Below are 26,273 nucleotides of genomic sequence, written 5' to 3' on the forward strand. Positions count from 1 at the left end.
CCCTAACTATGTTTCCATCCAGATTCATTCCTCTGTTTTCAACATTCAATACAAAATTTAAAATTTCACCTTTTACCTTCTTGCAAACTTTCTTCATTCAGCATTCACTCCACAATGTCATCAAAGTTTAACTTCATATTACCAGAAGAGTTGCTCGAAATCTATCCCAACTATTTGGTAATGAAGATAAAAATAATAATGCCCTGACAACGACATCGAACTTGCGGTCCACTGCGTTGAAATTATTCAAATGTTAATGCAGTCATCATGAAAAAAAATTTATATTATCATTCATCATCCTCAGATTGAACAATCCTTTCATCAGAAAACTTTTATTTAAAGCCAAGGGCTTCTCATATATTCGTGTTAATACATTCATGAGATCTACCGTAATTTTCTCATTCACAAAGTTGAATGCAACAAATGAGGTAGAGTTATTTGATCAAGTGATTCTCATTCTTCTAGAGTCATCGATTCAGACTTCATGGTAATTCCTTCCAGTAGCAAATACAATTTCTTTTGATACGATATATCTTCAATTTAAATTTTCCAAAACGCAAAATCCGTACCATTGAACTTCTCTACCTTGTACATTGCTTCGTCGGTCATTATTTCCACTCCAATCAAAGATCTTCAAAAAAATCCTACTTTGATATCAATTGTTATGGGGTTAAGATACATGCAGAATATTGATTCAAGAGATCTGGAATAAAATACTTGAATAGAAGCACATAAACAAGTAATTCCAGAAACAACACAAAAAAATAAGATTTAACGTGAAGAAACCTGAGAATAGAAAAAAATCTATGAAGCCATAATGCCAAGAAATTCACTATGAAATAACCAGAAATTGTACAGATTACACCACATTCAAGCCTCACAACTCTCTTAGAACTCACAAAGGCTCCTCTCCTTTCTCTTTCGCACAAGAGAACTCACAAAAATACAACAACTTACAGCATTACTTTGCACTATACACGCAAACCATCTACAACAAAGAAACATAGAAAATAAAGTCTCAAACTGCATTAATCGGTTACAGGTACAAAGGTGTCATATCCGAGCACCGAGTTTTCGAGCGCTCCATACCAGAATGTTGGAAACAAATCTTTCGAGAGCCTTAGCACCCTTACTTGCAACAATTTTCCCTTGAAAGACGCCCAAGTAGCGCCGGGGCACTTGTTTTATTGCTAGACTATGCATTAGCACGCATAAGGGAACACCCTAAGCGATGGGTTGCCCGCTACACCGTTCCTAGGTGTTTCTCCTTGTAAATCAAGCTCCAAACATAACATAGACTTCTAAATGGAGATATAGAATAATAATTATAAAAATATGAAAAAAAAGGAATATATAACCTAAGTAGGAGTCATCATAGCTCACCCTTATCTGTCTTCTTAATAGAGCCACTTGCACCCAAAATATCACCAATGTCAATAAATGTCTTTAGCAGCTCAAACTGGTCCTCTGGAAGGCTTTCCTTCTCAAAGTAGAGCTACAAATGTCACAAATAATGTAAGAGTGGCGCATCCTAAGTTTTTTCATAGCATATAGAATTTACAAGTGCGGTAGAAATAATAATATTAAGATGAGCAAATCATAAAACCAAAAAGGATAAATAAATTATAAAATGGTAAAATAGGCTTAAACAAACTATGAAAAAAAAGAAAGATGGTTTTCGCATATATAGTGAAAAATATAAGGTACGCCAACAACATTAAAAGTAACTAATATGGAAGGATTTAAAAACAAATAATTAGATTATAAATAAAATGACAATGAAAATTTGTAAAAAATTTTGCAAAATAGAAAATTAAAGTACCATGCAACACTCAATATGAATGACATTAACTAAAAGGAAATTTATACAAAGGACATCTCCATGCGAAGTTGTAGTATTCCTATGCAGATTATCATAGATTAGGCTCAAATCAAAAACCTGCAACCTTGATATGACCATCATTTCACCAAGGACTGTATCTATCGATCAGCTTTGCACGTTCAGCAAACCAAAATGAATTGGTTTGAATTTGAACTGAAATTAAGATTGGTCATGTGTCATTCTTATTTAATAAGCTGGGCTATAAGAAGTTTATAAATTGAAGTCTGAGGCAAATAATTCAAAAAATTTTGGTTTGGACACTTTTTTTATTCCAGTTTCAATCTTGTAGGTACAAGTTGATTGTTGAGCATGGTATAAGTGTGACTACCTAATTCCAAGAAAAATAATCTCTATATTTAGATGTGAGGCATAGTGATCGCTAAGGAAAAACTAACTCCTTCCTCGAGCCTTTACAATACGTAGGGAAAAACTTTGGAGTGGTTTTCTTTGAGGTAGATTAGATAGTTTTTTAGCTCAATTTCATTGATGCTATATCAGGTTTTATTTAGATATAGAGTAGAGACTACTTTTGTGTGCAAGCCACCATAATTAACTACTCATCCCATTCAAAGGAGAATACTGTTGACTAAGGAGATTGTCTAAGTTTCGTTATAGGTTAGATTTATTATTTGTGGTTGAATTTAATTGGAGTATGGTTGAGATGGAGGTTGACCAGATCAAAATCTCATGATTATATCCTCACAAACATATCAAAGAACCTAAACTACCATTACCAGGGCACCATAAGTTGTCCCATCCATGGAGCCCAACTCAGCTATACTATGCAAACAAACGTGAAAAATATGTTTTAAAGACATCCTTTTGAGATTAATGTCAACACATTTACAAACAGAGGACTACTTCACCAATTTTCACTGAATGGTTCAAAGTCATACAACATAATTGCTTGTGTTTTATAGGTACATGACAACCAATAAAAACTCAGCGGCATGTCATGGTTATCACCAACTTCCAAATTTTAGTTTTACTTGATAATTCTCGTATAAGACACATTAGAGTTTTGGTTTATGTGGTTTTATTTGGTGAATTTATATTCGTGGGCTTGTTAAACAAGTAGGCCCAAATTTTGGATAGTTTGGGCATACACTCATTCAAAGGCATAATGTTTGATTTTAATAGATTTATGTTAGATTGAAACCTGAGGGCAATTTAGCCTTTTATTAGTTATATTATTTGGTATAAATGGGGCTTATTATGCTTAGTGTTTAGTATGCTATGAGATTGTTGTCTCGAATTTTAGTATTAGGGTTTGGGAGAGATTGTCTACCTCTCGAATTGTAGGTGTTAGGGTTAGGTTTGGGAGAGATCGTCTACCTCTTGAATTGTAGGCACTCATCCTTTATATATTTTAGTTGTGTTGTTTGGTGTTATTGAAATAAATATTTGGTTTGCCTAATTTCTGTGGAAAACTCTTCTGAATCATATCAATTTGGTATCAAAGCCTTCTATCTCTGAAAGCAATCGCGGTAGCATACAGGGGGCTAAGTCATTCCTTCATGAGGAACCCACGCCATACAGTCGCCGCTCGAATCTACCGAGTTGAGAAAATGACTAGGTCGCAGCGTACTAATGACGAGATCGCCCAATTTGACCTAGTAAGGGGGATCGCAGCATACAGTGAAGAACCGTGTGATATAGTCGCGATTTGAGCTAGCGAGGAAGCCAAAGAGCATAGAGACTACTGCCTTTGTTATCAAAAATTTTCTTGGGAGTAATGGCGGCCATTAAGATAGATGATCTAGAGTAGAATTAGACAAAGAGGTGAACAGAGGATGAGCGTTTCAAGTATATGGAGGGAAAATTCACGACCTTCAAAGAAATGAAGAAAATCGTGGAATTTCACACAAACCCACCACGGCCTGTAGCGGGATCGAGTGACAGCACAGGAGTAGACTTGAACAGCAACACTTGGAAGGAATAACGAAACATTCGAACAAGTGGAATGAGGGTCAGCAAGTAGAATGGGACAGTGTGTGATTTGGGGCTGGAGAAGATCGATATGAATGAAGTCGGCTTGGAACAGGGAACTGCAGCTGGTGGTCACCCGAGTGAGGGCTACATCCAACCTCATCAGTGTCTTTCGCTGCAGCTGCCTTCCGGGAGGGAAGGCGATTCAGAACCCTATGGGGAGTGGCAAACTGAGTATGGGGCAAGCCAAACTTATAGAAGAAAGGAAATCAATATGAGTCACGGAAGAGAACTGAACCCCCAATTCATGAGTGGAATGAACTTCAATAGATAAAATTGGTTAAGAGACTCACGCATAAAGAAGCTGAAAATGTTGATTTTTTAAGGAGATGATGCTTATGATTGGGTTTATTGCGTGGAGAGATATTTATTATTAATGAGCCGACAAAGGATGAAAAATTTATAGTGGCGGCCATGTGTTTGGAAGGGGAGACTCTAGTATGGTATCAATGAAGATAGCAATGTCATCCAATTAGAACATGGAAAGAATTCAAGGACTAATTGTTGGAGCGTTTCAGAACCACACGGAAAAGGGATTTACACTTGGAGTTTTTTGCATTAATCCAGGAAGAATTCGTCATCGATTATAGGGAGAAATTTCAGATGATATTCAACCATTTTGGAGGGAAATCAAAAGAAAAGTTGGAAGGAAACTTAGGGCTAGTTAGGGGCAGCTTTTTTGGCACGATACATTTTGAAAACGCGATTCTGCCTATTTGGAAACGGTGAGGCAGTGAAATTCCTAGATAATCTATGTTAAAACGCGGACGCAAGTTCGATCCCACGGCACGCGTTTCTTCGCATACATATTATCATGCGGCCCTCCCTCTCGTTTCTTCTGCCTCTCTCGACCTTGTGGCTCCCTCTCTCGCGTTTCTTTTGCCCTAGCTACGTCTCTATCGCTCTCGCAAAGTTCTTACCTCGCTGCCCTGGTATCTCTCTCATTTCTCTCGTGCCTCTCTCATGCCTCTCAAGCGTCTCTTTCTGGTGGCAACTTGTCCTTCTCCTCTCTTTTTCCCTTCAATCTCTGGTTATTGTGCACTGTATGTAATTCCTATACTCATTTTCGATGGAATAGCTTTCTTTTTGTGATTTGTGGTTTTCTCATTTGCGCTATGTAGGGTTTTGTGAGAATTTTGTGGAATCAATCTTGAGCTTTCACATTTTGTGGCTTTCTAATTTTTATCCTGTTATTGTGAGAATTTTATGGATTTTGTGAGTTTTGCGCTTTGTAGGGTTCTGTGGAATGGGTATTTTCGGCTGTATGTAGATAGCTTTGTTTCGAGTGCTCTGTATGTAGATAGCACTGTTTCGGAGGCCTTGTATGCCACTACAATAAAAAATGGATGAAAGAAGGAGCTTGATTTGTAAAATGCACTGTTTCAGTGTCCTGTATGTTACTGCCTCAATTGAAAATATGGATTGGAAGTGGCTTTTTTTCGGGTGCCCTAGACATAGCAGTGTTTCGGGTGCCTAGTATTTAACCAGTGAGAATTTGAAAAATATGGATGTCCTAAAAGTAATTGCCTCAAATGAAAGAAAGTACTTAATTTGTGGATAGCAATGTTTCGGGTGTTGTATATAATTGGTCAAATGAAAAATATGGGATGGGGTTCTACCATTATCTTTAATGTTTGTGTGAGAATTTGAAAAATGGATGAAAGAGGGTGTTGATTTTGGTTGTAGGTTGTGAGGAGGTGGTGGTTTTCTTGTGGGAGAAGGTGATGTGGAGGTGGTTGAGTGGTGTGGTGTGCCATTGATGTTGGTGTTCTGTGGCGTCGAGGTGGTTGGTGTGTGGTTTAGAGAAGGTGGCGTGGTGTGGTGTTGGTTATGAGGTAGTGCAATGGTGGTTGGTGTGTGGTTGGTATGTGGAGGTGTTGGTGTCTGTGTGAAGGTGTGTGGAGGTGTGTGGTTGGCGTGTGGAGGTGTGTGGTTGGCGTGTGGAGGTGTTGGTGTTTGTGTGGAGATGGAGGTGTATATGTGGATGTGTTGGTGCAGGTGTGTGGTGTTGGTGGTATGGAGGTGGTGATGACGGTGTGGAGGTGTTGGTGTTTGTGTGGTGTCTGGTGGTGTCTGTGTGGTGGTGTGTGGGGGTGGTGTGTCTGTGTAGAGGCGTTGGTGTGTGGTTTTGGAGGTGGTGGTTAGTATGTGGTTGTGTTTATGTGAAGGTGTTGGTGATGGAGATGGTGGTATGGTGGATTTGTTGGTGCCTTGATGTGTTGATGTGTGGAGATGTTGGTGTGGATGTGGTGTTTGTGTGGAGGTGTTGGTGTGGATGTGGTGTCTGGTGGTGTGTGTGTTGGTGTGTGGTGTGTGTGGTGTGTGTGTGGTGGTGTGTGGAGATGCTGGTGTGTGGTTGTGGAGGTGGTGGTTGGTGCGTGGTTGTGTTTGTGTGGAGGTGGTGGTGTTGGTGTGTGGAGGTAGTGGTAGTGTGATAAATGTGTTGTTTTCATGATGTGCTGGTGTGTGGAGGTGTTTGTGTGGAGATGGTGGTATTTTTTGTGGAGGTGTTGGTATTTGTGTGGTCTCTATGTGGTGTCTGGTGGTGTTTGTGTGGTGGTGTTTGTGTGGACGTGTTGGTGAGTGGTTGTGGAGGTGGTGGTTAGGGTGTGGTTATGGTTGTGGTTGTGGTTGTGGTTGTGGTTGTGTAGAGGTGTTAGTGGTGGTGTGGTGAATGTGTTGGTGTCTTGATGTGCTGGTGTGTGGAGTTGTCGGTGTGGAGATGTTGGTGTCTGTGTGGAGGTGTTCGTACGTGTGTTGGTGTGTAGATTGTGATATTGTGGCATTCCTATTTATGTTAATTAATTTTTTTTCATGCTAGTAATACAATAGTTAAGGCAAAATAAGTTGGTTCATCTGCAATGTGTGATAAAGAGACAAAATTAATACTTTGCGACCTTTACCTTAAGAAGGTCGATCTGGGAAATAGGTCGACAACTTATTTCAACAATGAATGATGGGAAAATATTATTAGAAAATTCAAGAAAAGTACACGCAAAAAGTATGATAGAATGTAGTTAAAAAATAAATAGGATCAGCTAAAGAATGATTGTAAAATCTGGGACTTGAAACTAGGATCAAAGGGCTTGGGGTAGGATTCGGTAAAGCAACTAACGATGTTATATGAATCTGTCATGGTTGATGCTTCCGATGTGAAGTGGGCAAAGAAACTAGCGACGAGCATTTTTTAAATGTCCCCTATTTTTGTTATGTTTTAATTTGTTTTTAAGTTCAACTACATGTTATATGAATTTGTAGGTGGTATCGGCTGCAAAAAAATTTAAATACAGTGAAATCAAAACAGGCAAGAATGTTACACATCCTGAGTAATAAATCTTAAAGGGAAGAATGTTGTTAGAGAGGAAGGCAAGAAGCTAGAAACAGGGGTTTCTGCTATCAATCACACTGATCAAATTAATACAATATTGATTGTTGATTGTATTGGAGATAAGGTTGGTCATCATAAAGAGTCTCGGTTAGATATTAACTCTGGTGAGGTAATTGAACAGCAAGAAGATTTTTAAGTAATAATCTTGATCTCGATGAGTTAGCATGTCCTTTTGTGGTGGTCGATGGTCATATTGATAATGAAGTTAATCCTCATGTTAATAAGGAAACCGTGGCCTTGGAAGGCTCGATTGGTAAAGATATAGTTGACAAACATATTATTGTTATAAGATTGAGGATGATGGTAATAATTGTTTGGTTAATAATTTCTCTCTTTCTGGAGCTGAATTGTAGGAAGAATGGTTAATTCAGAAATTGAGGAAAAAGAAAATCAAATGTATAAAAGAACTCAGTTATGTAAATTATGAGGTGGCTCAAATGCATACTAGTGGAGAATGGAAAGGAATTGACAATCAGATTTCTTTGACCTCTAGGAGTACTAGAGGAATAAAATTGGTTACTGATGTTTATTCTTCTCATTTGGAAAATTAGAGACATTGGTAAGGTGAATGCCTCTAATAAAGTAAGGAATATTATCATACCTCATAAGATTTAAGTTTTTTTGTATTCTTGAACCTCTTGAGTAAGGCAGAACAATGATAAGTATGCTAGAATAATCGGCAATTTTAAATTATTTGTTAATTCTAATAACAAGATTTGGTTTCTTTGAAAAATTCTATTGATGTTACTGTGATTGTGGATCATCCTCAATTTATCCACATCAAGGTTAGATGTGATAATGTTGCTTTTCTTGTTGCTATTGTGTGTGCTAATTGTATTAAAACTAATAGAATTGAGTTGTAGAATCAATGCTTTTTCTGAAATCTGGTATTAATGAAACTTGGTTGGTTGGAGGTGATTTTAATATGATTTTGTCTACAAATGAGAAGAAGGGGGATGTCCTCCTAACTTAAGTTTAATGGCTGAATTTTCTTATGCTCTTTTTAATGTTTGCCTATTTGATTTGGGTTTTATGGGCAATAATTTTACCTGGTCTAAAGGGAAGGTGTTTGAAAGACTAGGTTGGTCTCTAACAGTCGGTGGATGGATTACTTCCCTGTTACTAGTGTTTATCAGCTGGCTATTACTTATTTGGATCATGCTCCTTTATTGTTGTCTGTGAAAGTCAGCGAAAAACCTTTGGTTTATCAATTCAGATTTTTTAATATGTAGATTCTCCATACTTCTTTTAATTTGTTTGTGAAAGATGACTGGAAATCTGATTATACTGGTAATGATGGTCATAGATGATTGAGTTTACATAAGAATTTGGCTTGCAAGCTCAGAAAATGGAATTGGCATGTTTTTTATAACCATTATAATAATATTCATAATGCTGAGATTAAGGTCAAAAAATTGGAGGAGTTTAACAATGATATGGTTGAGTTTAACGCATTATTCACAAGTCAATATGAGCTAAATAATGCTATTACTATGGAGGAATCCTTCTATAGTCAAAAAGTTATGGGTCATCAAATGGTTGATGTAGATAGAAATAGCTCTTATTTTCCTTCTTTTATTAAAAAAAGAAGGATGCCCAATGTGATTAGTAGAATCAAACTAAGGGATTGTACTTATTTGGATAGTTCTGAGCAAATTGAGGCTAATGGTATTAGTTTTTTTCTCTAATCTTCTTAATAATGATGATTGTGAATTAGAGAGGATTAGTGGTCAAAATGCTGGTATTATTAATCCATTCTTAGATCCTGATGAGGAGTTTAAAAATGATCTAAATTCTATGGACAGTAATAAGACTACTGGGCCAGATGAGTTTTTTGCTGCCTTTTATAGAAGTTGTTGGGAGGTGATAAGTGGTGATGTTATTATTGCTATTCAGGACTTCTTTAAAGGCATTGAGTTGCCTAAATATTTCAGATCTACTAATCTCATTTTAATTCCTAAAAGTAAAGATAGCAGTAGTTGGGATAATTACAGACCTATTAGTTTGAATGCTGATATATCCAAGATTATTTCTAGAATCCTCTCCAAAATTCAACCTCATCTTCATATTCTTATTAGTAATCATCAATCTATTTTTGTTAAAGGTAGGTTTATTTGTGAAAATGCTCTGATTGCTCAAGAACTGGTTTTGGATTTGGATAGAAAAGGCAAGGGTGGCCATGTGATTTTCAAAATGAATATTAAAAAGGCTTATGATACTATCAGGTGAAATTTCAATTTGGATGTTTTGAAAGATCATGGCTTCAACGCTTCCTCTTGCAATCTTATCAAAAGAATTACGGATAATAAGTTTTATTTCATTTTGATTAATGGGAAAAAATGTGGCTATTTTAAAGCTTCAAGAGGGATTAAACATGGACCTCTTTCTCCAATTCTTTTCATTATTGATTTTGACTATCTTTCGGGATATTTAAATAGCATTTTCAACAACTATCCTAGCATGAACTATGATGATAAACGAAACTATGGGATTCCTCGCCTTGCCTATGTTGTTGATATTGTGATTTTTACTAATAATAAGACATCCGTTAAAAAGTTGTGGAAAGGTTCGGATCATTTTCAAGAAGCTTCTGGGTTTATTTTCAATAATAATAAGTGCAACTTTTACTATGCTAAAGCTATTTCTACTGTTAAGAGAAACTGAATCCAGAACTAGCAACTGTGTCAAAGGTGATTTGCATATGCCTTATTTGGGTTATCTTATGGATACAGGTACAAGAATGAATCATCGATTTGAGAGTCTAATTGATAAGATCAATAAGTGCATTATCTCTTGGGAAAACAATTTTTTATCCTTTGGGGGTAAAATTACTCTTTTAAAAAAAGTATTATTACTTTTATTCCCTTATATGCTATGCAAATTATATAGATTCCGTCTAGCATTTGCAAAAGGTTGGAGAATATATTTAATAAGTACTTGTGGGCTGGAAAAGAGCATAAGAATCATTGGATGAGTTCGTTTAAACTATGCAAACCTGTTAGTGCTGGTGGTATACAGCTAGTAATTCCCTCCGGCTCATATGGTGATGAATAGATATTGTTCTAATACTCATCCACTTGCTATCACTGCTAACAATAAGGATTCGATTGTTTGGAAGGAGATGCTTAAGATCTCGAAAGAGACTGAGAATTTGCTTTGTTGGGATATTAGTGAAGGCACTTCCAGTTTTTGGTATGATGATTGATTGGGTAGTGGTGCACTGGCTGATCACAATGGGGTTATTTTGATATTAATTTTGCTGTGAAAGATTGTTGGAATAACTACTGTTGGGATGTTGGAGTGTTGGTTAATAATATGAGTAATTATGATGCTTATATCATTGCCAATGTTCCCATCCTACAAGGTATTCAAGATAAAGTAAGAGTTAAAGGCCGTTTGGGTGATTTTATTTCTAAAACCTTTGTTGATTCTCTTCTGTATGCTCGGGGGCAAGATTTAAAATTGGTTTGGAACTCTTGGATTAAACCTTCTCAGTCTTTTTTCTGCTGGAGCATACTACATCATATTCTTCCTACTGATGATATTCTGAAATATACAGGATTGAGAATCCCGACATGTTGTCGTTTATGCAGGCAGGATGAGGAAAGCATGGAGCACATTTTCATTTCTTGAAAATTTGCTAATAAAATCTGGAATCGTATCCCAATTCTCTTTGAGAGGAATATAGAGGAAATTTTGGTGAATACTATTGTCAGTTATATTCAGGATTGGAACAGGTTTGGAGGCCGGTTTTTTGCTACCATTCCTATTATTGTCTTCAGGTTTATATGGATTGCTAGAAATGATGTTAAACATAAAGATAATTGTGTTGATATCTAATACTTTCAGATTGATCATTAATTTCATTTTAAAATGCTTAAATATGGGAGTTTTAAGAAACATGTTAATAAATTGATCCTTACATTATTCGTGAACATGAATCTTCCTATTCCTGTGAAACTGAAGTCAAATGTTATTTTGGTTTATTGGAAAATGCCGGTGAGAGATATTATTAAAATAAATGTTGATGGCAGTTGAAAAGCTCAAAATGCAGGCATTGGTGGGCTTTCTAGAGATAATTGTGGTAATTGTTTGGTGTGATGTGTTGCTCCTTCGATTCCTATTTCTCCATTAGTCATTGAAGTTAAAGCTATAGTAAAAGCTCTTTTACTGGCTAAGAACTGTGGTTGGCATCAAGTACATGCGAAAACTGATTCTTTGTTAAAGTGAGAATTTTGTACTTTAAAGGAGTAATACCCGTGGACTATTCTGGTACATATGAAGAAAACTTTTGCTTTAAACTATTTTTAACAGGTTACTTGGTCACATATTCAAAGAGAAGGTAATAAGCTGGCTAATTGGCCTGCTAAATTGGGCAGCTCAACTCAAGCTGTTGTTGTGACTGATATTGTGACTAATAAGTTCTCTTTTTTTATTCATGGTGATAGAATGAACTTTCCTATTATTAGAGTTGATCCTGATTTTTTGTGATTTTGTGTGAGTTGTATTTCGGTGGCGGTTCGTAGGTTTTCTTTGTGTATGTTGTATTTAAGGTGTAGTGGAACTTAAAGCCGGTTTTTGTACTTTTTGTTGAATTAATAAAATTCCCTTAGGGGTTCTATTAAAATACTTAATAAAAGAGTAAAGACTGACATTATGCTCATCATTTGGATTGTCAACCTAACATACTTGCTGTACAGGTTTTTGTCATGCCAAGACTGATCGATCTCAATCTTACTGCTTTCCTACATATTTGATCCCCACACCCTAGCATATCATCTAAAATAGTTACCCCTAATAAAACCATTAATAATTCTTTAATGACTGTCACTAGGTTTTCACTTCAATAATCCCATCATAGATGTAATATAACGTTCTAATCTGTATTACATATCTCTAATCGAAAATCTTGTAGTCAATCTTATATGAATTTTCACATGTAGAATGACTTAAAACTAAGAACAATTCCACCAAATTTTGTCAATTCAGACCTAAAACTGGTTCCTGAAGTAAGCGAACTTTAGATTCCCCGCTAAATTGGTAAGAAACTACTCTAAAGAAAGGCAATTTAGTAGGAAAAAACAGTTATCACACAATAACTACTACAATTTGACGTGTAGTGCAGAGATACACCAAAGAACTTTCTGAGTGTGAAATTCAGAGTTATGTATGACAGAAATCTGGAGCCTCACATAACAAGAACACAAATATTATCACTAAACCGCTAATCCATCCAAAAACAAAATTCGCTGCAAAGAAAATATTTGTTAGTATCATCATTTGCACTGGCATGCTTCAGCAGTACGAAGTATCTCTGCAAATTTATTTATCAGTTAAACTGTGACTATGAAAAGAGCCACATTTTATCAATGATTCAATTTTTAAGCTAAAAAATCAAGTAATCACTGCAATGAGGTCCAAAAGACATGAGATACTAAAATGAATGAAAGAAATGATGACCTAAAAGGATGAGAAGAATTAAAGGTTGAGAAAAGATAAGTCGGGGAAACCTGGATGGTTCCAGATTCATCCTTTAAAGTACAGAAAGCTAGTTTACCAAACTTTCTACTAGCAATAACTCTTCCCGCAACTGAGACAGAGTCATCCTTGCACTGTTCTCCATTTTCCAGATGAGCATAAATATCTTGAAGCTGCCTTGCTTTATGACTTCTATCCCACTTATATGCATAAGGTTCATAGCCTCGGCTCCTTAACTCTTCAACCTGAACAAGCAGCAGGATTTTATTTTCATACAGAGATTAAACTGCGTAACTAAATTGAACATCAAAATAAGAAAATATCTTGGATATGAAAGTTGTTTTTGATCAGGCAATACAAACTAGATTTAACTAAAGATGAGGAAAAACAGTTCATTGATTTTTCATTGAAACAACCAGTTAATGGAACTGCCCCTATCATCACCTATATAACAATTAAAGAATTCAAAAGCTACAGGCACTAGAACAACCAAATTGGTTGAGGTCTTCTCCAAATCAAATTAACACCATGACATCCAAATTTTACTTGAGTACAAACCCGACAATCCATAAGAACCAGCTTTGAATGTGAAAATGCGACATACCCTTGTCATACCATGACATCTAGCTATGTAGCACTGACAATTCTAAAAATGTAACGTACCCGTGTCAGACTATCAAACACGGACATGGCTTCAACACATATCCGAAATGGCAAAACACACACACACACACACACACAGATATATATGTGTGTGTGTGTGTGTGTGCAAGGGCAATTATATTAAGGAGAAAGGGGTACAGATAGGTTGTTTTTACATACGATAGAACACACACAAAAAAGAAGAAAATTAAAAGCCCAAAAGTATATGGTACATAAAAGATCAACCAGGTCGGCCCACTTTAGTTCTGTCTCTATCTCTAGTTCTCGGAAAGGAACTAGCTAACAGATTGGTGAGTTGAGTACCATTGTCCGAAATAACTAGAGTATCATCCATTAGATTCATTAGCTCAGGTAGATCACCATTCTTCTTCTTCCTCCTGGAAGTGTAAACCTGTCATTCTTCATTCAAAGATTGTTGCTCATTCGGATGAGGTGGTAGCGTTGCAGTAGAAAAATTGTCAACAGTTGTGCCAACAAGTGTATGTGAGGTGAGAGTTATCGCTTCTACCCCTGATACTTCCTGAAGGTGGGGAGCTGCAAGGTTCTGATTATCAGTCCGTGTAGGTAATCCTTCATTATTATTTTCAATAGGGTTTGAAAGTGTAGGTTGCTCAGCAGGGCCATCCAGCTTCTCATCAATCGCAGAAATAGTATTTTTAGGGGGAGGGTCCACAGAGGCAATAGAATCAGACATCAAATCCTGTCCTGTGGTATTTTTCTCTCCAGGTGGAATAAATACATCCTTAGATCCATTCTTATTCACTTGATCTTTAGATTTCAAATTAGGATGAAGCTTACGACATTTATCAAGGGCATGCCCAAACATCTTACAATGATAATAATAAGGAGGTTTATGCTCCATGATGATTTGTTGTCAATATCCATTATGCGTTGTGCCCAACCAGACTTCAATAACATCAGGCAAAGTAATATATTTTTCCACAAATATTCTGTCCACAGAAGGTCTGGTAAGGTTGAAAGTTGGTAGATCTAGCTTCATAGGATCCTCAAGTATGACACCAATAGAGTAAAGAGCCGGATAATGAAAAAATGATGAAAAAAGTGCAGCTTCGTAGACTAAACCATACCGGTACAGTAGGAGGTTCATGATTTGGATCAAAATCAAGAGACCACTTGAGTAGCTTCATTGGTTTACCAGCGATGTTAAAATATTTTTTGGAGAAAATCCGAGTGTAGTCCTCATGCACGGTTAACTGAATCAATACATGTCTCTCATCCATGAGCCCCAATTTTCACTTTCCTGCCAATTTGAGGTCATCAAAACTTTTCCTGGTAACTTTCATAAGTGGGTGTCCCCACTGAAATTTTCCAATAAGAGAAAACTTGAATTTGTCGGTCAGTGTTGAAATTTCTGACACAGAGAAAAAGAGTGTTGTTTTCCCGTTTTTCCTGCTTACATTCTTAATAAAGGGGTTGTCACCTGTATCATCACGCTGCTCCTTATAACTTGAAGGGAAGACAATCGTCGTCTCCCTCTGAGGATTAGTCACCACGTAGACAAAGGAGGTTTTGTCAGGTTCAACCGAAGAAGAAAGAAACTCCATCTCAGCAAAGAGAAGCCCTGCAAGTCGGGCAGAGGGCAAAAAAAGACGACCCGAAGAGCTCGGAGCGAAGCTGCACAGAAGACAGGAACTGCAGATGAAATGCGCAGAAAACAGACAAGAAACCGCAGCTCGACGAGGGAATCCGCGTAGAAAAGAACCGCAGAAGCTGGATGGCGCGAAGGAGGAGATGACGAAACGCAGAAGCAGACGCCGAAGCCCTTCGTCGTTGGGCGTGAAAGAGAAGACGACGATCGCAGAGGAGATTGAAGTCCTTCGTCGTCGTCGTCGAGTGCGGGAACTTCTTCGTCGAGCACCAAAGGATGGATTGAAGGCCAATGGAATCAAACTAGGGTTTTACCATCGGGCGAAACCCTAGCAGAGCAGATCGCCACCGATGTCATATTTCATACATATCTATATATATGTATATATACATTTTTTTTTTATATTGAAATAAAAAAGATACAAAAAATTGTATGAGAGGACCCAATAGATGATGTCCTACTCATACGATACATGATACAAAGATATCCTAACAAAAAGATACAAAAGTCTCAAAAAAAGAAAACATGCAAAAACAAGTGCCTATGGACGAGGCAGTTTAGACATGCGTCTTCATCTGGTTCTTGGAGCGGATCCAGATAGCAAACTCTGAAGTGTTGTTTCATTGTCAGGAGTGACGAGTGACCAAGGAGGAGTGACCAAGGTATCATCCATTAAGTTTTCAAGCTGAACAGTGTCCCCAGCCTTCTTCTTCCGCCGAGAAGTATAAAATTGTCATTCTTCTTCTGAAGACTGTTCAGTCTGATCCATAGAAGGAAAGACAGTTGCAGCGATGAGTTTCTGAGTTTGTGTAGGGCAGTCTTCCAATACTTGGGAAACACCTGCTCTCTCAACAGGTAGTTTTACCAACTGATTAATAGCAGTAAGATGGTTTGTGTTTGGCTCTAAATCTTCCTCATTAGTATTAGGAGACACTTTTTCCATCATCTAAATGTGAATGTTCGCTTCATCTTTATCTTCAATCACCCTCCACGGTACATAGAGCCTGAGAGGATAGTATGTCTACTCCAGTAGAAGAAGGGGCCTTCTAGAGGCAACCACCTGACTCTCCTCCAACAAACGACCCTTCTCAACATTTTCAGAAACAATATCAGTGGACAAACAATTTTGCACAGTATCCGCCATGGGCATAGCAGTAGGTATCACAGGCAGTGAGGAAGAGGGTATAACCTCCGCAGAAATGTGCTGAGAAACAGTAGGTGGGGCTACAGCCGGCCGTAGATGGGGATGTAACTGATAACATGATGAAGAGCTATGACCAAACATTCCACAGTGAGAGCAATATTGGGGATGAGGTCCCATCAATCATCACAACCTTCTGCCAATAACTCTGATGAGGGGAGCCAATCCAAATCTCCCCTTGAAATGGTTGAGTGATGTCGCGCTCTACAAACACACAAGCTTCAGATGGTCTGGTTGTATCAAACGTGGGAGTATCGACCTTCAGCGGTTTCCCAAAAGCAGTTGCAAATTTATAAAGGGTTTCATAATTGAAAAGATGCACCTTGAGCCCTGGAAAATTAACCCAAACCGGGATAATAGGAGATTCTGATTTAGGATCAAAATCCACTGCCCATTTTAGAATTTTCATAAAACGATTATCGATTTTGAGAACTTTTTGAGCAAAGAGTTGGGTATAATCCGCGTCATTTGAAAGTTGAATGAGAACTTGACGGCCATCTAGCGAACCAACTTTCCAACTCCCTGTGAGCTTAAGAGAATCGAAATGCTTTCTAATAATCTCAAGCTTGGGATTTCCATACGGAAATTTCCCAACAAGAGTATATTTGCATGCTGAAGCCAATATACTTGTTTCCTCATCAATGAGAAACAAAGCGGGTTCCCAGTTTTTTAATAAAGTTATACCCACCTCCAGATTCATGTGCATCATGAAATTCTTGAGGGAAGAAACCGGAACGGCCGCCTGCCCCGGGAGTGGAACCCCAGAGACAGCCGCAACATAACTCGGGGCCATTCCCCCAAACCGGAACAAAAGTAAACCCAAGTGCAATGACGAGCAGAAACAGGGAACGCAAACCTCGAACAGAAACAGGGAATGCGACAGTGGTCGGGCGAGATGACATGTGAAATCGTCGTTTGGCGGGTAGAAAACGTCGCACGAAAAAAGAATCCAGGAGCAAAGCCCTTCGTCGTCGGAAACGAAGGAGAAACCAACGGACGCGAGCAAGCTTTTCATCTGACAGGAAGGAGACGACTCGCGAGCAGAACGAAGGAGAGAAGCCTTATATTGCTGGGTACGACAAAACCGAATGACGCAGACCGCACCAATCCTCATCGTCGGAGACGACATAGCCGTGGAGGAAGCTGATAGTTTCAAGGTAAGGAATCTCCATCAGACGAAACCCTAGCAGAGCAGCCCGCCTCATCAGTGAGAAACAAAGCGGGTTTGTCATTCTTTCTTCCCAGTTTTTTAATAAAGGTATAACCACCTCCAGATTCATGTGCATCATTAAATTCTTGAGGGAAGAAACAGGAACGGTCGTCTGCTCCGAGAGTAGAACCCCTTGAGACAGCCGCAGCATAACTCGAGGTCATTCCCCCACACCGGAACAAAAGTAAACCCCACGTGCCAATACAGTAGCTGAAGCAAAGACGAACAGAAACAGAGAACGCAAACAGTGGTCGGGCAAGATGTCGTGTGAAACCGAGAGCGAAGCCCTTCGTCGTCGGGAACGAAGAAAAGACCGAAGGACGCGAGCAAGCTCGTCGTCTGGCAGGAAAGAGACGACTCACAGACGACTCGCGAGCAGAACGAAGGAGAGAAGCCCTTCGTTGTCGGGTACGACAAAACCGAATGACACGAATCTTCGTCGTCGGGTGTCGGTGGGTGCGGTGATGCCCGTGGAGGAAGCCGATAGTTTCAATGTATGGAATCGCAATCGGGCGAATCCCTAGAGCAGCCCGACGCCGACGCCATTTTTCATATGTATATGTATATATGTACATATATGTACAAACATAGATATACATACATATATGTACATATATCTATATATGTACATATATCTATATATGTACATATATCTATATATGTACATATATCTATATATGTACATATATCTATATATGTACATATATCTATATATGTACATATATCTATATATATACATATATCTATATATATATATGTCCATGTTGTGCCAATCTTACTTTCTGTAATTATGTTGTATCGACGTATTGTGTCGCGTCGTGTCTGTGCCCCCATGAATATGACCGTGCTTCATAGAGCTCCAGTAAGGGTTAATACACCACCCTACCTACTCATAAGCATTGACTTGCATTTTCCAACAAATAGAATTCTTTTCACAACCAATTAACATCAATCTAAAACTTGGCCTATGTTGAATTATGTTTGTCTGTGGTTTATACTAGAACCTTACTAAGAGAAAAAAAAACAAGTAGAGACCTCTCATTGGTCCCCTGGTCATAAATAGGGATCTCAAGCACTTTAAGAAATGATATAAAATTAACTGTATATGTTATAAGAATGCAACAAAATAAAATAAAAATAAAAGTGATTTATGGCCTAAGTATAAACACAAACTCAAACTACTACTCAGTTGTTAAGCCTAAAGTAACTGTTGGGTCTCCTAACAACAATCGACAACCTAGGTTGATCGGGCGAGTTAATTAAGGCCATTTGGAGAGTCCTTAGCAAGCCTAAGTGGATATTCTCCCCATTAGTCGGCCAACAAGTTCAATTGGATCTAGCTGGTGAGTCTGCTTGAACTCGGCTAGAATGTCTCCTTCAACCGAGCTGGAAAGCCTGCTCCGAGCTCGCCTAGTAAGCCCCATTCTCCTCAAACCCGTCTAGTGAGTCCATACTAAGCCCAGTTCAACAAGCAATCGTCCTTACCTATAATTTAAGTAAATTTTCCCTTAGAAAATATAGAAAGTTCATTGATGCTCTGTTATTTTTGAAAGGCAATTGTGAAAAAAATAATAAAATGGGAAAAATAATCCACAATGCTAAGGCAAGATCAATACTTGGCTCGTGTTTCTTGGTAACGTTTGCTTCTACTTCGTTCTAACTAAATTGTTCCATCCATCTTACAGATTCGATCAATACAATATTTGACATTTTATCTGCATGGAAAAAGCAAATGACAGAATTCAAGGAGAAATTAATGTGAGATTAGATCGTGTAAAATCGTTTTTTTTCATTTTGTCCAATTTAGTGTAATTCCTTCCTTTATGAATCTTCTCCCTTCTAGCGCAATCACTATTTTGTGAAGTTTCAGTGCTTCATTTTTTTTCTGCCAATTAAGCACTTCAACTGCCAAGAATGAATACAAGAGAGTTCAATTTCTCCAACGAAGCCATATTGGCTACTATAAGAAAGAAATGAGAGTCGAAAGGTGCATAAAGAGAGAAGAAGATGATTGAAGCAATCGCCCATATAAAGGAGTTGGCTAAGGCTATGATGATGACTGGTAAGTCTTCTCAGCCAACATGTATCCAAAAGAAGTGTGGGAAGGTGATTATTGAGCTGGTAAGTGAAGTTGACTTATTTTGCATTTGAGTGTCTCCATCTAATTATCATGCTGCTTGTTTCCTTAGGTACATCACACGACTTTGGCTTTAATACCTTATTTTGATAAGATACAAGTGCAAAAATATCCAAATAAATTATACCAAAATTTCATATTTTTTTAATGCATCAAAAATCATTCGATTGCATTCTACTTTTCAAAAAGATTATTTTAATATACATAACTATATGTTAATTCTCAAAGAGGAGGAAGTTATGGAATTAGTTACCATATTGGTTTTTTTTTTAAGTTTCAAATAAATTTTACTATTCACCATGCACAACAATATATCTATAGTAAAAATTCAAATTAATTCCACTTTGGACAGCATGCAGCAGCCGCTGATGTAATTGATGGTTGAGATTTAATTAAGGAAATACTAATAATATAATTTAGATAATTACATGCATTAAATTTCTTTTAACCACCGTCCATATCCCAAAATTCCCTCATCTACCCTTTCATTTCAACATAACAGAGGGATGGGATGGGAGCAGGCCTTGAGGAAATATTGGGAGGGGGAAGCAATAGAAGAAGAGGAGGAGGAGAAGGAGGAGGAGGAGATGATGAGAAGAGGAAAAAAATAAGGAAGAAAGTAAGGTAAAAACGTTAGATTTTAACTCCAATTTTCTATTTTGTTTCTTTTTCTAACTAATTGGTTTCTGTTGCATTAGTAGGTTTATTGTCTTATACAAAGAGAAGTCTTTATGAGATTGTTTACAAAAGAAAAACTTTTTGACATATCTAATTGGAATGAGTAAATCGTCAGGTGGGTAAAATTTAAAAATTCTAATACATAAAGTCAAATTTTTTAAATCACTCGGAAGTGTATTTATGTGTAAATTAAATTAAAGATTGTAATGCATTAGAAATTTTTCTTGTGATGGAAAGCATATTTATAGCCTAATATTCATGAGTAAGTGACTATATAACAATTTTTTTAGTTCAAATTTGCAAATTAAATATGCTATGATAATAAAATATTTTAATAATTAGAAGCATTTTTAATAAATAACACGTTATTCATAAACTGCAAATTTGTATGTTGTTATTCAGCATTTTTTAAATTGAATCACATTATTTAAATGTTCAATAATAATAAAATATTGAGCTTACAAAATGTCATGATATGAGGGATAAGTTCTCAATGGCATGTTTTATGATACCTGTACTAGTTGGGCAACAAAACTGAGTCCATAAATAAATATGATAACTTATATAGATAGAATAACACAGATTAGACTAAAGTTGATAAGACTAATGATGATAAAGATGTCAACTCATTGGGAGTGAGACTGCGAGGTTTCACAATTTTGGGTGCTTTATTCTCCAGTAGAAAGAAGGTGATGACTAATGATGGCAATGATGTCAACTATTCGAAGCTGATTTGGTACCTTACAGAGAAAAAAAACAAAATCTACTTTGCGTTTGGCACCGTGGGCTACTAGTACTACGAATGGTTTTCCTTCCCCTTCTCTCAGTAGGATTGAAATTTTGGGCTTTGCTTGGATAGTTGAGTTTATGAGACAGTTTAAGGAGACATCAACCAAAGTGGCCCAATTGACGTCAACGAGAGTTTCAGGCACAAGATAGGAGATGATTGGGGTGACACGGGAAAGGAGAAGTGATTTTTGCAAGCAGGAGAGTAGGATTCAAAATTTAATAAATTGTTATTTATAAATTTTGAAAATTTTCATTGATTAATAATCAATAAATATATTATAATCAAATTATAATATATAAATTAATGTGTAATTATTTTATAATTAATTATTTTATTAATTTTTAATTAATTATTAATTTATTTATTATATACTAATCAACATTAATTAATTAATATATTGTAAATATAAGCAAAAATGAAATGAATTAAGTTAATTTATTTAAATTAGGTTGATTAATAAATACATATGAATAAAAAATATATAATTAACAATTAATCATAAATTATTATTGATATAATAATATTATTATTATTAAAACTATAACTAAAAAAGTTCTAGTTAATCAAATTTTATTTAAATAATATAAAATATATGATAGGAATTATCATCGAGCTTAATATGGAGTATTTAACAAGATAATTGTTGAACATCAAACGAATTTATTCATGATCATAAATAAACAAGTTGAACAATGTTCATATTTATTTCATTTAACATTCAAGCTTTTAAAAAAAAGTTTAAATTTGTTTATTGACAAATTTAAACAAACATGTTTGAGCTTAAATCGAGCTAAGTTCAAGTTGTTCATCGAATGCAGTGGTTCATTTATAGCCCTAGGCACAATATCTTTGAATGATGATATCCATGCAAGTTTTGATTGAAAGCAATGTCAAAAAAAGTCAATCAGAAATGTCAATGGAGATACTTTATAGAAAACATCAACATAGTAATGTAGTTAGAATTTATTAATGTGCCTTTACCTATATGCCATGATGGGCTTGACCAAATGATAATTAAAATCCTAAGAAAAAATAGTAAGCTTACTTTTGAAAACACTTGGGGTTTTCTTAGTACAAACCTTTTATGATCATGTGTTGCATATTAGAAACTTTTACAATAAGAACTTCAGCACAGAAGGTATTATCCATTGAATGTGTTAGTTGGAAATTGTGCTGGAATTTCTTTGCTATCATAGTCAGTATCCCTAAAGTTGAACAATTTTGGGTGTTGAGTAATAACAACTTGTGCAATAGAATTGCTTTGTTGTGGTAATTGTGATCCTTCTAACATGAACATCTTATGGGTTTAAATACTAGTAGATCTATGCATTGTTGTGGAATTTATTTACTTGTTAATTCAACATATTTCGTGTGTTAAGCACTTAAACAAGATTTACTTTATTCGATTATTATTAATTTATTAAATTTTATGCTTTCAAAAACATTTGAATATATTGTGGTGCTAAGCATGAAACTTAATGTGTATTACTTCTGAAGCTCCATACTAGAGGCTTTTATGGAACATAAAATGCTTATTAATCAAAAAGTTGAGCGGGCCTTCATGCCTAGGTGCGGAGCTCTATTGTGCTAGATCAAGAGTAGTGACGAAAATGTTGATCTATTGCAATGCATCAAAGAGCAGTTATTAACTTTAATGCCTCAATGATACTTGAATATAAATGTAGCACTAAGCATAAAGCTTAGATGAGTCTTACTTCCCAAGCTTTATAAGTAGAAAATTTTAAAGAATAAAAAACTCTTATCGATAGTTGTGTGGGTAGCCATTCATAGCCGCATGGTTCTAAGCAGCTCAATTACACTACAGCAAGAGTAGTGACGAAGATGTTGCCCTCTTTACTTCCTATTTAGATCCACATATACAACAAAATGCACATGAAGTGATCCGTAGAGTTACTTTTGTATTTGTTTATGTTCTGGGATGTATGAAATGAATTAGGTGCATTAGTCAGATTTGAAAATTGTTGACTGATTCATTTTTTACTTCTTTTTATTTTAAATTTTACTAATACAGTCTAAATAACCACAAAATGATTAGATAAGGGCACATGCATGCAGCCCATTTTTCAGAGCACCAATCACAAAGTAGTTATTGGCCAATTCAAATAGCTTTAAGCAAGGAAACTAATTACAGGCTTAAATAATGCCTGAATTTGATGATTTGAGTAAAATTTCCATTTAACAGAGGTGAAATCACTGCCCAAACCAATTTTTAATAAGGATTGCACTACTTTCCAACTGCCTCTATTGAGTGATAACAGGATAAAAGGGGTAGGATTTAATAATGCACTTAGAACTACACATACCTTAACTCCCATAGATAGCAACCACGCATACAAATGGCATATAGCAGTTATGTCAATGAATCAAATATAAAACCTTCGAGGTGGAATGAGAGATCTTACCTTCTGGAGACGGATTTCACGAATGGATTCTCTGTCTGATGTTGAGGATGAGCTCCTACGGCGACGATCCGAGCGCTGGTTGCCGTCCGCCGCAATGCTTCTCGCGCATTCATCTGTAACGGCGGAGAAGGAAGATGAGGAGCAGCAGCGGACCCTTGCCCTGGCCCTAGTCGCGACAGCTAAAGTCGACCGGGAGGCCAAAAGAATAAGCTGCGAAGAAGCTATCCACGTCTTGAGGACCTCCATAATCGAACACTACCAGGCGTATCGGAAAAAGGAAGAGAAATAGAGAAACAAAGATACCGGGTTTTAGTTCTAGGCGCCGCCCTCGTTACCTGTTTTGTTATTTGTTGTAACACCATAGACAGTTGGGTAGCATGTTATTGTTTGGATTCCAAAAACGTCAGGACAATGGGAGTTATGGGTGTAAACGAGCCGGCTCTTGGTCGGCTCGTTTATATTTCGAGCTCAAAATGTGTGTTTGTATTCGACTCATTTGTCCAACGAGCCGAACACGAGCTGTTCACGAACAAAAAGTCATTTTAACAACATTAATCATGTAACCATAAGACAATAAGTATTTGAGCAATATTTAAAAATTATTATTTATATTAAAACATCATTTGAATCTAATTTAATAATTTTTATTCTATTTTTTTAATCAATATTTTAATTGATTATAAATCTTTGTAGCCTTGTACTCAATTAGATTTTTTAAAAATATTACTTTATATATATATATATATATATACTTGATGAGTAGTATTTCGAGCCAAAACGAGCCAAACACGAACGAACACATCTTTGTTCCTGTTCGGCTATTTAACTTATCTAACAAAATTAACAAGCCGAACACGAGCTGTTCGCGAACAACGAGCCGTTTTGACAGCCCTAATGGTAGTTCAATTAGAACTTTATTTCAGTCGAAAAAATAAAATTAATATTTGGGGGTGTGTGACCCGAAATATGGAGAAAGTGAGATATTCTAATGATTGCCTTCATTTTCTTTTCACAATCTAGAGTTTAACCCCGCCCACATTTTCTCTTCATGTTCTAAGATTTTCGTTTAGTATTTTATGTGATATAATGAAGAAAGCAAGATTCACGAAGCACGACTACGATAAATCTGCATTGAGCAGAACAATTTTAAAGATGGAAAGTCTGACAACAATGAAATGGACGTGAGTTTAGCTACCATCGAAATTATAAAACTATTTTGTATTGTTTGATTACTTACGTTTAAATCACATTAGGTGTACGAATGGGTTTACAAATTAGTACATTGTTTTGTATTTCATGTTTGAACCATAAGTAATCATGTTTTGTTATTGTATATAATGTATTTTGATGTGTTAAACTTTATTTATGACATTTATTACTACTTTACCTATCACTTCGTTGCAAAGTAGAATAAGTGTACAGATGGGTGTACAAAAGAGTGTACAGATTGATTTATTGTTTCATGTCTCATATTTGAATCATATATAATCATGATTTATTATTATAAATAATATATTTTGATGTGATGAGCTTCCTTTATTTCATATTCTACTATTTTATTCAACTCTTCTTGGCAAGGGTGACTGAGTGTACACATGGGTATACAAATAGGTGTATAGATAAGTTTATTATTTCATATCTAATATGTAAATTATATGTAATCATGTTTTGTTGTTGTAAATAATATATTTTGTTGTGACAAACTTCACCTATTCCATATATTACTATTTTATTCCTCTCTTCATGGAAAGTTAAAAGTGTTTACAGACGGGTGTACAAATTGGTGCACATATGGGTTTATTAATTCATATCTCATGCTTGGATAATATGTAATCATGTTTTGTTTTGCAAATAATATATTATAACGTAATAAGCTTCATTTATGTCTTGTTTTGCAATTTTATTCAACATCTCCTAGAAAAGTAGAATAGGTGTTCAGATGAGTGTAATGATTCATATCTCATGTTTGAATCATATATAGTCATATTATGTTATTATAAACAATATATTTTAATTAGATAAGTTTTATTTATATCATGTTTTATTATTATATTCAACTACGCCTAGCAAAGTAGAATGGGTTAACAGATGAATGTATATACATGTGTATTGTTTTATATCTCATCTTTGAACTATATGGATGTTGACATCACTTTTGGTTGAGGTTTAGTTTTTTTCACTTTAGTAGCCTAAGGTCTAGCCATAGGATATTTCCTATTGACTATTATTAGAAAACTAGAAAATGAACCCTCACCATTATAAATTTCAAACTCTTCTCTACTCAACTTGAAATTCCACATATTGGTCCTAACCTCCAGCACTTAGTAGGTAAGGTCATTATGGGGGAACTCAAGATGAGTCACCCTTAGGACTGCTGGACCTTAGGATTGACCGTAGGTGTTGGTCTAAGGCTTAAGGTACATACTTGCACTCACAATCACTCACAATCCTAAACTTAAACTTCTAAGTTTTGGTCCCTTGATACTTTTGGGAGACTCGTGTAGGTGGTCCCCTAAACCCACTAGCCCTAGGCTAGGGTTTAGCTAAGACCACTACATAGAGGACCCAAAATGGGGTTTCCATTGGTCCATGGCTTATTGATGGTGGTTGGCACTCCAACTCTACCAAGATACCCAACCTAGCCTTTTGCCCCTAAATTTGGCTAAAATTCCCAAATTTACCCAAAATACCCAAATTGGTTCAAAAATCATTTTAAACACCTTGAAAACACTCAAACTACCCTAAATCACCAAAATTTGCCAAATTACCAAAATACCCCTCCTTAGCCCAAAATCCCAAAAATTCCAAAAAAAATCCCAAAAATT

General features: G+C 36.3%; 1 protein-coding gene across 1 annotated transcript in view; it reads right to left on the bottom strand.

The window, feature by feature from the left end:
- The window catches only part of LOC110026616 (lysine--tRNA ligase, chloroplastic/mitochondrial), a 105,401-nt gene extending 81,617 nt beyond the window's left edge, over positions 1–23,784 (bottom strand). Inside the window, exons 1-3 of the mRNA XM_020727619.1 lie at positions 23,449–23,784; positions 12,770–12,982; positions 1,384–1,495 (exon numbers count right to left, since the gene is read on the bottom strand). Of these exons, the coding sequence (XP_020583278.1) occupies positions 1,384–1,495; positions 12,770–12,982; positions 23,449–23,694 (571 nt within the window). The 5' untranslated portion in view covers positions 23,695–23,784. The remainder of the gene's footprint in view (positions 1–1,383; positions 1,496–12,769; positions 12,983–23,448) is intronic.
- Positions 23,785–26,273: the final 2,489 nt, after the last annotated feature.

Source organism: Phalaenopsis equestris, unplaced genomic scaffold (genome assembly GCF_001263595.1).
Source record: "Phalaenopsis equestris unplaced genomic scaffold, ASM126359v1 Scaffold000387, whole genome shotgun sequence".
In the NCBI taxonomy this organism is placed as follows: domain Eukaryota; kingdom Viridiplantae; phylum Streptophyta; class Magnoliopsida; order Asparagales; family Orchidaceae; genus Phalaenopsis; species Phalaenopsis equestris.